This window comes from Rhipicephalus microplus, chromosome 1, assembly GCF_043290135.1.
Source record: "Rhipicephalus microplus isolate Deutch F79 chromosome 1, USDA_Rmic, whole genome shotgun sequence".
In the NCBI taxonomy this organism is placed as follows: domain Eukaryota; kingdom Metazoa; phylum Arthropoda; class Arachnida; order Ixodida; family Ixodidae; genus Rhipicephalus; species Rhipicephalus microplus.
The window spans coordinates 209717261-209730690 of record NC_134700.1 but is presented as its reverse complement, the minus strand read 5'-3'; the positions used below and the strand labels follow the sequence as shown (position 1 = coordinate 209730690).

Here is a 13430-nt window from a genome sequence, read left to right as displayed (position 1 = left end):
CCTTGCTGCACATGTGACGCCGCACACATGACAAAACGGTAAACGTGTGACATTGCACAAGTTAACAAAAAATCTAGTTTTAAGCTGATATCAAATTACCAATCCTATATCAGCACTTCACAGCACACGCGCCAAAAAATTAAGCTCTTTTTCAGATAAGGCTACTTGCACACCAACTCGCTCAGTCGGCAGTACATGTCGAGAAGCTAAAAATCTCTAGCTTTCTTTTATTTCCTAATGTGAGCATTCCAGATTCAATTCTTGACCATGACAGCAGCATCCCAATGAAGTCATGATCCAAGACATTACCCCAGTGATACCACTAAGTATGCATGCATCGTTCTTCTTTCTTTCTCTTGGTCACTGTAACAGTTGTCCCTAATTCACTGTAACATTGTCCCTAATTCAATGTGCAAAAGTCGCCCCCAAGTGCATGGCCAACGTGTAGAACACACGGCAATCAGTACTTTATATGCGATTATCAATTACTTTAAGAGGGCAGACTGGTCTTTGTGACCAAAAAGTGACAAAAAAATTTATTTTTTAAAATTGACATGTTTGGTTTCTGCAAGCCTTTATTATCTCTTTGCCAATTTTCACACACCAGGAAGTGGTAATTTTTTGTGATGTCATTCTACTGTTCAGATTCTTGGTGTTGTTAACACGCAAAACCTGCAAGAAAAATGGGGAACCGACTTTGAAGCTTCTTAATAATTTGCCGGCACCTGTGTTAGAAGCTCTGCTACGAATTTATAAGCACTTTTATGAAGATTGCAATACATGCGCACCATGATTCTTGCTTTTTGAAGAAGCTGTGTATTTTCAGTTTCTTTTTTTTTTCATTTTTCTCAAAAAAAGTAAATTTCTGACAGTTCAATTTAGAGGCCTTAATATCTCTGCAGCTAGGGGGCTGGTACAACAATAATTCTTTTTTGCAATAGAAACCTGTGTGTGTGTAGAATGCAAGTATGGGAGCAGAATTGAGAGCCAAAGCCTTTTTAATTAATTACTCATCAAAATTGTAACACAATTCCAAGTGCTTTTGAAAATGGATAGTTCATTTTGCTGTAAAATAACCAAGGCCTAAAAACAAAAAAACTCTTGCATACTTTCAATCTATCGTCGTTTGTATATGTAGGCATATCCTAAATATCACTTTTAATTTAGCATTTTTTTTGTATGGTGACCTTAAACAATAGAGGATGAACATAGGTTATCTCAGGAACAAGATGAGTTACATGAAAACTAATTAAATATTTGAATTCAGCAGAAAAAACTGCATAGTCCTGTGCAGTTTGATCAAGATCACTGAAGAAATAAACAAAAAAATGTCTAAGACCAGTGTGCCCCCTTAAATATATCATGCTTACATGAACGACATATAGACATAAGCAGTACCATATGCTTTAATGGCCGACAACTAACTTCATCCCGATATAACTCAATTTCTGCTTTTCTTTCCAAGCTCCAGTACTTGGACTAGAGTTTAAAACCTGATTCATTCAACCCTGATGCACCTCTGTCACTCCACTGTCTACACTGTCACATCATTCCACTGACATTAAGGAGCACCAAGTAGCCAAACTAACATAGACTTCCACTAATGCAACAATGGACCAATGACGTAAAGCTCCCATTATAGGAACACTAAATGCAAAGGACAATTTATGTCCCAATAAAAGCTCAATTTATGACGCCTAAAACGGCAATATCATCAGCAGCAGCGCCTTACTTACCAAGAAATTGCGCTAAATGCATCACATGATGTACGCCACAAGTGGGACATTTTGAAAATGATCCCGATGACATGAGAGTTTTTTCCTGCAATTAATCACTAGTAATCAAACTAGCTAATATTAAAAAAACTTTTAATGCATCAAGAGACCAAATAAAAAGCTGCTTGTCGGTTTCTGTTTTATTTATAAAAGAAAGAACCCCGTGGCGTTACTATGGGGAATAGTGCAAGTGGTTCAAAAGTTCCGCTTTTGCCTGGTTAGGCTGAACAGGTGGTGCTATCTAGCTGGGCCCAGTGGAACCAGCAAATAGAATCATGGCCTCAGAGATTGCAGAAAATTGTTGAACCACCATTGTTGTTGCTACAGTGGCTGCTGCTACTTTCGCACGGCTGTTACTGATGTCGGCGGCCTTGTAGTAAAGGAGGGCAACGTTGGGCACGTTAACAGTGACATCTGAAAAACCATTTTCAAGCGTGGGTGGTTTGAAGTGTGCTAGCACGGTGCGGACCATTAAAACATAATTTCATTTCAAATTAAGCACTTTCTTGGCACAAAACTACCTCTATGAGGTTTCTGGACCACTATTACAACAATCAATGTCAACTTGATATTTGCCTTTAGTGTCCCTTTAACTGTTATTACTACTCAATCCATGCATAAGGTAAACTGCCATGACCTGTAAGCTGCTTGTTCCAGAGAAACACTAGTGTCCATAATTAGATTAATACGAATCTATATCAAGAACATGGGGCACATACACCACCCATGTGATCTCTGCCACTATTGTGTTTAGGCAAAGCTCATATTTTGGTAAACACAGTGGTCATAACCTCTAATATGATAACCTTTCGATTGCAACTCACTCAGAGATTGCCCAGCTGCAACTGGCTATTTTCCAAACTCAGCAAGAATGTTTCCTGCTTCTCAATTACTTTATTTATTTCTACTTGTTGCAACCCCATAAGGCTATTGCAACAGTGCGACATAAAAAATACAAGGATTGGAATAAAAAACAACAATACAGAGCGAGTACTAACTATAACAAAAGGCTTGTCTTTTCCAAAAGGATACGTTGCAACATTACAAAAATGAGGATTGTGCAAATGACTGTAAGCAATGTAACAATAGGTGTAACCGATAACGTTGTTACAAAAACGGACTGGCCTATGATTTTTCTAGGTTCACAGATAAAATCCTTTAGACTCTGTCACACTTTTTTAGACTTGTTCACATTCAAGAATTTTTTATCCGAAAATTACGCTTTCATTTATGTTCTCCAATTCATCTATCATTTCTGCTGGACAAATTTTTTGGTGGCCAGATTTTCAATAAGACCCAGAACACTACTTGAAAAGTAAGTATTATAATTAGAATAAAAACAATTATCAATATCAGGATTAGAGCAAGCAATATTGTGCAGGGTCAAGCATGCCAGTGCAAGAGAAAGGAAAACAGAAAACAACAGTATATGTTTTCACTAGAACACAAGTAATTTTACAGCATAACTTATTTCAGCTGCAAGTTGAACTAAGCTTCGTTCAGCTCTCATGACATCTATTTTTCCAAGAGCTTTATAAACACAAAGGTTTTTGGCGTTAAAGAGCAAGAAAGTTGTGCTTACAAGCTTTTCGTAGTCGCTAAGACTCGATGTTTGCATTGCCACTTGTTCTGCAGGATGAACATTGCATCTTCTCTCAGCTGTAACCTGTACAAATGAAGAGAAGAGCAGAGGTCGGTTCAAGTGTAACTGTTTTTCTACACTATAATACGTTATTATGAATTATTTACCGTCGATTTTTCAAAGGACTTCCTTTCAGCTTATTGTAAATTTCGTAACAAAACAGCACACAACTATGACAAGCAAATTTTTAAAACAGGATCTCTTTGAACTAAACTTCTAGAATGAACATCACCTCTACAAAAGTTAACGGGTTGGTCAATAGCTGTGTAACCTCAAATGAAGATAATGTCCCAATTAATTCATGTATCCTTAGCTTCAATGAAACAGAAAAAGCTCATTTTAGCATACATTATGTTAAGCAAGCATATAAACATAAAAGCCCCACATATGCTTTGAATATTTTCTTGATGCTATGAATGTATTGCTTTTTTTTTTGCTACTTAAAATGAAAGGCCTGTTGAAATTCTGCATTGATATACGGCAGGATGAGAGCAGAATAAATTATGTCCCAGGCACCTTATAAGATAATGCTGCGCAAGACTTGCATGCACGTAATATATGGGTAGTGCCACTAAAGACATGGCATGCAAAACAAAACGAAATGGTATGCCAATCGATAGTGTTGTGACTCTCGTCCGTGGGTGCCATGCTGGCCAAGAGAAGCATAGCCAGGCGGCATTCCCACGTTTTGAAACCTCAGTGCCCTTCTCTCGAAATGAGCGTCAAGCGGCGGGAAGCAACAAAGGGATTAGAATGTAACAACTTCAACTGTCCGTGAGCCCTATGGGCATTTTCTCCTGATAGCTTGTTTGGCGAGTCGGCGAAGCAGACCGACCGCGCAGGTCAAGTCTAAGCGATTAAAGTGTCTACTCACTTGCTGTCCTTTCAGGGAAAGACAGCAGCAGCAACCCAATCACCAACTTGTTTGTGAAGGACCCCACTTCCCCTCTTTTCAATAAAACTGACCGGAGGAGCATTGCGTCAAGAGATTCGATGACTTTTCAGAGACCGTGTGTTATAGGCTGGTCCCAAAATGGGTGGCGTCGTGTGTGTGATCGGTGTTTTGATCAAAAAGGAGGAGCCCGACAGGGCTTACAACGACGCTGCAAAATGCTTGACGTTGCCCTGAACCATGATTTAACGGTCCATCCAGCACGCTCATGGTTTTCAAAACTCCTAACCTCTTATGCTGTAAATAGTGCCAGTAAACCTGTTTGTTTGTTTGTTTTTATTTCTCAACTTGTCAGCATCATTTTCATAACCTTGATGTTTCGGCAACACACGTCAGCGAGGACGCATCAGTGAGACTATGGCTCGCAACAATAACAATAGTCATTAGCGAACGCAGGGTTCCCCTTCAAGGGGGGGGGGGGGGGGGGGCAAACTTTACAGTGCATCTTCTCCCTCTCCTGTCAATGTGTGGGGTTAGCATTGCAACCCCCCCCCCCCCCCCCCCCCCGCGCGCACATGCCTATGGCAATGATAGCCTAGTTACAACACACAGGAGCAACAGCAACACCTAAGCTCAAGGGACTGACCTATTGATAAAATAAAGAAAAATATGGAAAAGAAGAGCAAACAAAAAATATGATGTTATTGTCTGATAAAAAAATTTTTTTGAACAGCAATTTCAGTTCTAACTTTATATGGACTGAAAAAAGGGCATCACATCTTCAATCAACAGCAGCGTTGCCCTGTTCTCACCTCTTCACCTTCACGAAAACCACAGAGTTGAGCAAACTGGGAATTTATTTCTATGTAGTCACCCTGCGTTGTTTCGTGGTTCCAGGAAACAAAGGCCTTGCATGCTGTTTCAACAGAATTCAACTCATAGATGACAACTTCATCCTGAAAACAAATTCAAAGTATGAGCCCCCTTACACAATGAATTTTTTGAGTAATGCAAGTTCAAATACTCCAGCACATAACAGGTTTTCTAACCCATCATAATGCACTTTCTTTACAATGACCTTTTGTATACATATACAAACATAAATCACTTTCTTATGCTATGCACGAAAGCAGACTACCATGAAAAATTATACTCTTCAATAATAAATTGATCTTTAGCTTGAAAAAAATAATAATAATAAACAGTGCAATACTGGAGAAAGAGAAGACCACTAAAGTGTCATTAGAACTGAATAAACGAGTGCTTCTAGTTTGTCTAAAGCAAATTCCAAATTATTTCTTCTGGTTTTATGACGTAACCGAAAGCCTTTATTACACAGTAAATTGTTGGTGAAACGAACTATGGCATGATAGACCTACACAACTGTGGTTGTACAATGTGAGCAACAAAGAAATCGGTCAACATACTCACGATTCCAACAACCTACTTTTTTCATTTATTGGCAAAACAAGATAATGTATATGCCACACCCTTTATCAATTGCTGTTTACTCATAGCAATTTGCTGAAAATTTTTCTAAAACATAAAGATGTTCCGCTCTGTGAAGGTGGATGACCGGCAAAGCTCTTTGACTTACGACGAAAAAGTGACACATAGTTTTGAACCATAGCAAATTACACACCCCAAAATTAAGTTTGAGGTCCAGAAAGCCCCTTTTGACTCAGTGTATGCTCCTTTAAAGTTATTGACCTGGACAGAACTATACTTTTTCTTTCAGCTCCATTCTCTGTTTTGTGACATATGTTGTATGGCTTGTGGCATGCGCTTGGTGTTTTAAGCACCATTTTAACTAGTGTTCGCCCAACTTGGGTAGCACATATGTTTTTGTTGATGCAAGAAAAAAATACACAGTGCCCCAGACATATTGCAAAATACAGTTTTATGAAATGAAACAAATGTTAAATCATTTTCTGAAATTTTTAGGGGACTCCGCAAATGTTCGCCACTAAAAGTAAAAGTATAATAAATACGAAAAGATTTCAATATATATAAAAGGGACATTTTTGGTTAATTGCTTCAAAGTAATTTCCACGAGGTTTAAACAATAGCATGTACCTGACCAACATGCAATAGCCTAGCAGCACTACACAGCAACCTGTTTTTTCCCAATGCACTCCTCAGTTGCGGATTAGAAGGCATGCAAGTTGTAAGGAATATAGGTTAAGAATACTGAAGCCCAACAAGCACGCGAAAACCTCTTAATGGCCAAAATTAAGGGGAAGGTTCTCATTGCTAATAAACATTCCTCTAAACATTCAATTCACGGCTTTTGTGACAGTGCGCAAGAAGACGGGCGTACGCCTAACTCAGTGATGAGCACGAGTGAGTACGATAACGTATGTCTGACACGGAATGTCATACTGGTTCTACAAGTCGTGCGTTCATGTCATGGTGTTAAGTGATGACAGTGGTACACTCGTCATTCATCTAATTGTGTTATTACTCTGCCGTTCTGGTCCTTTGTAACCACCGTGGGCTGTATTTCTAACATCCTTACCGCAGCTGATTGATGAAACTGAGTTTACCGTATCGGCTCGTGATGGACCCTCGTCGCTTTCAATTAAAAGCAATAGTCAATTCACTTCTAGAAGATATTATAACTGTCCTTTCAAACTCGAATAAATGCTATTAAAACGTAACGCTTTATACAGTCTGTGTTAAGAAAAAGCAATAACCGAGTGCCATGCCGTCACGAGATAATCGTCGAGTCGTGTTTGTCGAGGTGCGTCTCAGACACCGTTGAACAGCTGTGATTCGTTTCTAAGGCTCTCCAAAATTTTAATGCAAATTAAACGCCAGAGGCAACAACGAAATGCGACATTAACACAACGCTTGTGAAATGACTTACATTGGAGGACGTCGCTTGTCGAACCCACTCATTTGGAATGCGAATAAAGCACGAAGAGAAGCGAGAAAACCTAAGGGATGACACCAGTAGTGCCTCCATATTTTAAGCTTTGAATATTACTTATTCAAACCACTAATCAAGGTAACAAAATCGATGTCACAGTTCAGCTATCTGAACTTTACACTGGATACGAGGAAGTAACTCTACCTAAACTTCGCGCTCACTGCTCATCCAGGCGCACATTAATGCTTGCCAGACCGTTGTCTCCTGAGACAACAGGATTACTACAATAAACTACAATAAATTTTCTCAATTCATCGTGGTGATTCAGAACTCATCCAAGGTAGAAAGTTCGCGCTCTCTGCAGCAGTTCGCTACGACTCACATGCTGCATGCTACCACATGTAAACAATGGTCTCAAATAGATGTACGATCAGAAGTTTGAAACGGCATTCCTTGAAGCAAGACATGGCGACAGCGACGCACCACGTCTTGCGAAAACACAGTAGTAGGGTGGCTAGAATGGGGAGGTGTGATGACTGCGGCGGCGGCCTCTTGCCTAGCGAAGCCCCTTTGCGCGTTCTCGCCGCTGGGGGGAAATTTGGCGCGTCAGTCTGGGGCGCTGTTGGCATGTGCCGACTGTGAGCATGTGTTGCTCGTGTCTCGTAGGTGACGGAGCAGCGCAAGTTAGCTGTCGCTGTTCGCGAAGTACGGCCTGCTTTTTCTATCGCTTCCCGATTTCTTGAAGGAGATGATGTCAGCGGTTGTCGATTTTTGAACCGCTCTGAAGAATGCCGTCGACGGAAAAAAAAAAAAACGCAGAGGTGGTGAATTGTGCCAAGTTGCGACGCCGGCTACAAGTCCTGCGGTGAAGGACTGTCTCTCTTTCGTGCACCTGCCCATGAGGATGAATTTGTAAAGTGGGCACGTGCCATACCAAGGGCCGACAAGCCACTGCAAGAGAATTCTGCAGTTTGCGAAACACATTTTGACCCAAGGTACGTATGGAATTCGTACATGTTTAAGCATGTAGAAAAGTTGAGGTTTCTACAAGTTAACACACTGACCCGGTGTGACACACGGGTCATGAGCAGCAGATGGGCAGTGGAAAGAGCCAGACTAATGCAGATGATCGGTTGTTCTTGTACTTACATTGGCATGTTGCTCCACGTGGGCGCGTTTTGCGTTCTGCCTCCATCGACCCGCGGCTAGATGTGTGTCACCTAACGCACTTGACAACATGCTGGAGTTTCTCGACCAGTGGGAGGCCCATGCAGGAGGGCTCGGCTTCTTAAGCAAGAGCACGGCAGAAGGTCTACGTGTGACGATCCACTCTGCGAAGGACCTACTGAAGTACCTCACTGAAATGGTTGGGTTTAGGTTTTTGATGACCTCCCGTCTCAGTCAAGCCTGTTTGGAGCGTTCCTTTGGTATTGTCAGACAGGCCAGTGGAGCTAACGATCACCCAACTCCTGCGCAGTTCATTACCATAATCAAGTATGCTTGTGCATTTTCAGTCCTGTACATTGAAATACAAAGCATATAATCCAAAGTATCAATTTTTATAATTTACATGTATATATGCAGGTGCATAAGCTTTTATAGATTGGCGAAAATCCCCAAGGGAGCAAACGTATCTCCTGGACTTTTGGAGGCCCTGCTGTCCGAGGACCATCTGCTGTCTGAAAATGAAGCACCAGCTTGTGACGACGTTACACTACCTGTCGAAGCAGCAGAGGTTGCGATTGACCACGCTGACTGCGTTGAAGAACGCAGTGATGACCGCCTCACCTATTATATTGCAGGATATGGAGCCAGGAAGCGGATCTTCTCAACCCAATGCGAAGCTTGCAAGGATGCCTGCCTCGTGACACGTGACGGACCAATTGCCAGCAGAAGCGTGTAAAAAGTGGGACATGGGGGGCCTTCTTTACCCCTCTGTCCGTCTATATAGTCTAACCAAAACCCTTGAGGATAGACTAACTCGTGCATTTAGCACCACGCGCTTGCACACCAAAGTAGTGAAGGATTTTTTTGCGCGTAGCAGCCAATGTGCCACAAATTGGCTGCAGTGAGCATTCAGCTTCTTTAACAACATCGGTTGTCAGGTTCTACAGCATTACGCGTGTCCATTTTCTGCTGAAACCAGCAGGGCTAAACCAGCATGCTGTGCAGAACAAAGACAAGAAGGTGAAGCCCTGTGTTATGTAATGTTTTAATGTACTGTTTCCAATATACTTGTATCAAGCCACCAGTCTTGTAGTCTTGTACTTTATTGCATTCTTCTGCCGCACTGCATTGACTTCCACTCTTTAAAGTACTAATGCAATCGAAAATGTATAACAAATCTGCGAGCGACACACGCAGGGTTGTTGCCACCTGCTGGTCTGCGGGAGAGATTCCTCTGAACTATTTTTGGCGCGCCCACCTCGCAAGAACAAGCGCGCCCACCTCGCAAGAAGTGGCCGCGAAACCCACGCTCTGTATCGGCTGCGTGGTTTGCGCTTGTAGATTACACGTGCAAGTTTCTCGGCGTCAACAACATAATTGAAAAGACTACAGCGGTAAAACTGAGCGCGGTCGAATCATTTACCCGCCCAGAGGCAAGTATACGACGCGAGAAAAGCACAGGATGGATGGATGGATATGGCTGTACTCTTTAGATCGGGCGGTGGCTAGCGCCACCAAGCCGTAATATATAATGAACCAAAAACTATATTTATTTTTTTTCCTTAAAAAAGAGTTTGAGGATTCATACTTTGCAGTGAAGAGTTTAATTTTCACTCGCGCCTTGACTTTAGCCACTAATCAGACAACCTCCTTCTAGTGAAGTCTACCCGCTTAAAGTTTATTTTGCCCTCCCGGTCCCTAAACCCCAGTGCTTTGAAAAACTCTGCGCCATCATCCTGAACTATAGGGTGAAGCCCTTTACAGAACATTATCAAGTGTTCGGCAGTTTCTTCTTCCTCTCCACACGCACTGCATACTGTGTCTACCCCTTCGTATTTGGCCCGATATGTCTTGGTTCGGAGTACTCCCGTTCTGGCCTCAAACAGTAGAGAACTACCCCGAGTATTATCATAGATCATTTCCTTGGCAATTTCCTGCTTAAACGTTCGATAGACCTCTAGTGCGGACTTCTTAATTATGCCCATTATCCACATGTCAGTCTCCGTTTCCTTCACTTTCTTCTTAACCGATAGTTCTTTTTGGTTTGACCACCTGCTGTTTTCTAAGTATTTACCAGTCAACTTCCTGGTTCGCTTCCTCCATTTTGTATCGACATTCTTCATGTACAAGTAGCTGAAAACCTTCCTAGCCCAACGCTCTTCCCCCATTTCTCTCAATCGCTTCTCAAATTTTATCTTGCTGCTAGCTTCCCTGCCCTCAAATGATGTCCATCCCATATCACCTTGTACTCCCTGATTTGGTGTATTCCCGTGAGCTCCTAAAGCAAGCCTACCTATTCCACGTTGCTTAATTTCTAATCTTGCTTGAACTTCTGATCTCATGCACAAGACCGCATTGCCGAACGTCAGCCCAGGAACCATGCCCCCTTTCCATATTCCTCTCACAACATCATACCAATTGTAATTCCACAGTGCCCTATTTTTCATGACTGCTGCATTCCTGTTACCTTTAGTCGTCACGTATATTTCGTGTTCCCTCAGATACTCGGTCCCATTGCTTATCCATACGCCCAGATATTTGTATTTATCTGTTATCTCTAGCGTGACCTCCTGTATTCTAAGCTCACTACCTTCGTTGTCATTGAAAATCATGACTGCTGATTTTTCCTTACTGAAGCTGAAATCTAACCTATCTCCCTCATTACCGCAGATGTCCATCAATCTCTGCAAATCTTCCTTGTTGTTGGCCATTAGCACTATATCATCTGCGTACATTAATGCTGGTAGTGCCTGATCAATAAGTTTTCCTTGTTTGACTAAAGAGAGGTTGAAGCCCAGTCCACTTCCCTCTAATTTTGCCTCTAATCCTTGTAGGTACATCATGAATAATAAGGGTGACAGGGGGCACCCCTGCCTAAGCCCCCGTTTTACCTCTGCAGGCTTCGATACCTGTTTTTCCCACTTTATAACTACCTTGTTACCTTTATAGATACCCTCTAAAAGATTAGTGACTACATGTTCCACGCCTAGTGTGTCCAGTATTCCCCACAATTCCTCTTGAACCACGCTATCGTACGCTCCCTTGATATCCAAAAATGCTAGCCACAGGGGCCTGTGTTCCTTTTCTGCTATTTCGATGCACTGCGTCAGTGAGAACAGATTGTCTTCCAACCTCCTGTGTTTCCGAAATCCATTCTGCAGTTCCCCCAGCACCCCCTCATCTTCTATCCACGCCTGCAGTCTTTCCTTTATAATCTGCATCGCCAGCCTGTAGACCACTGATGTCACTGTTATAGGACGGTAGTTGTTTATGTCAGCTTTGTCCCCCTTTCCTTTATAGATCATGCTCATCCTGCTAAGTTTCCATCCATCGGGAACTTCACCATCGATTATTATTGTGCTCACTGCCTCTCTCAAAGCCTGCTTAGACTTCGGACCTAATGTCTTTATCAGCCTAATTGGAATGCCATCTGGGCCTGTTGATGTACTACTAGGAACCCTTTTCTCAGCCCTTACCCACTCTTGTTGTGAAAATGGAGCCATTGCACCACTTGATTCGTCCTTGTCTATTGTGGTGCATAAAGTACTTCTTTGTCGAAATTTTTCTGTCACTTTTGTTCTTATATATTCAATAGCTTCGTCCCCTTCTAGCCTAGCACCTTGGGCTGTAGTTATAAATCTCTGCTCTAGGCTCGTCTCATTTCTTAGGGAGTTTAGATGGTTCCAAAATTTCGCAGCTGCCTTTCTATCTTTTTTTAGCGCCCCCACCGACAGCGCCACCGCGCGGCAGGAACGCGCTTTTGGGCCAGCCTCCGGAGGCCGGTCATCACACCTCCCCATTCTAGCCACCCTACACAGTAGTTATGCAAGTTGCCAGAAAAACAATAACAAAAATTGCACTGTTATAGTTAGTCACAACACGGCACATTGTTTGCTGCAGCACATGACAAGTAATTAATTACAGGCTTCTTAGTACCAACGCAGAACACCTACCAGTAATCAGTCTCAGTTTCGGTTTCTGAAAGCACCACACACACGGAGGAAGGAAAAAGGTAAGGAGAGGGCATGCCCAGCCGGCGCAGGGCGTAAAAAATGTGGCGGAAATGACATCATGGCGGCCATAGTCAATAGGCACAATGGCGGCGTTGTTATGGTTACGTGTTGCGCAGTGAAGCTGGTCTAGCAGTGAGCAGCCGCGGCTGGCGGCGGAATGTGTGCCTCCCCAGGTCTCGTTCTGAGCCGTGGCGGACAATATCTGTGCTCTGCGCCGCGTTATTGGTTACGCAGTGTTCGTCTGGCTGTTACATTACTGTTAGCAACGTTTACAAATCTCTTTGTCCATCACGGGGTTTCAACAGTGCGTAGAACAAGTGCATATCCATGTGTCGTGCGGCGGATGACGCGGATGAAGCAGTTAGTGTTCAGCGAAATGGCGTTGGGCACCATGACGAAGCTGAATGATGACGAACGCCTTGCAGGTCAGTGACGGTTGAGCAGTGCTCCTGCTTGTGACAACGGACGACGCTGTTGAGCCCAGCAAGACGCCGTGAGGACCATGTGCACATACGTAGTTTCGTGTTGTGTGTGTACAGTAACAACTTGCATGTGCGTATTAAAAGACCTTTTCTGTTCCGCTTGGTACACTCTCCACCAGCATTGCATGTAATCTCAACGTAACAGCAACCACGCTAACTGTCACTAACACCGTGCTCAATGTTACCACGGTCGCAGAATGCTGACGCCGGTGAGTTTCACGCGGAACACGGACACAGTGGCAGGACGGTGCATCGGCCGCGTGGCGGAATGCAACCGTAGAAGGCGCATGACCGATCGTGTTGTCTGTACAGTTGCTGAATTAATGACGTGAAAGCACTCGCCCTTGTCAGTGCATCTAGCGCGCGTTCTCTCGTAGTTGCTTCGTTGTCGGCGAGCTGTTACTCCCTGTTATTACTCGGACGAAGAGATTTCGCTGAAGGTGTCCCGCTGGCTCAGAGTGATGAGCCCAGTTCCATTAGTTTCGGATCGTCACGACACACACGCTGCGCAGCCCACGTGCTTTCCGAGCCGGAGAGGGAGTCGTGCCTTCTGCTTCGCATTCGTATGCAAACAAGAGAGGAGAATT

The 13430-nt window shown here is 43.1% G+C and overlaps 1 protein-coding gene across 2 annotated transcripts in view; it reads right to left on the bottom strand.

Annotated features, from left to right (window-relative positions):
• Positions 1-7700, bottom strand: part of LOC142804982 (peroxisomal ATPase PEX1-like) — a 92778-nt gene extending 85078 nt beyond the window's left edge. Inside the window, exons 1-3 of one of the 2 annotated variants that reach the window (XM_075891155.1) lie at positions 7564-7700; positions 5122-5265; positions 3358-3441 (exon numbers count right to left, since the gene is read on the bottom strand). In XM_075891155.1, the coding sequence (XP_075747270.1) occupies positions 3358-3441; positions 5122-5265; positions 7564-7572 (237 nt within the window). In that variant the 5' untranslated portion in view covers positions 7573-7700. Of the gene's footprint in view, positions 1-3357; positions 3442-5121; positions 5266-7178 lie in introns of both variants that reach the window. The other variant, XM_075891153.1, reaches the window with a different exon arrangement.
• Positions 7701-13430: the final 5730 nt, after the last annotated feature.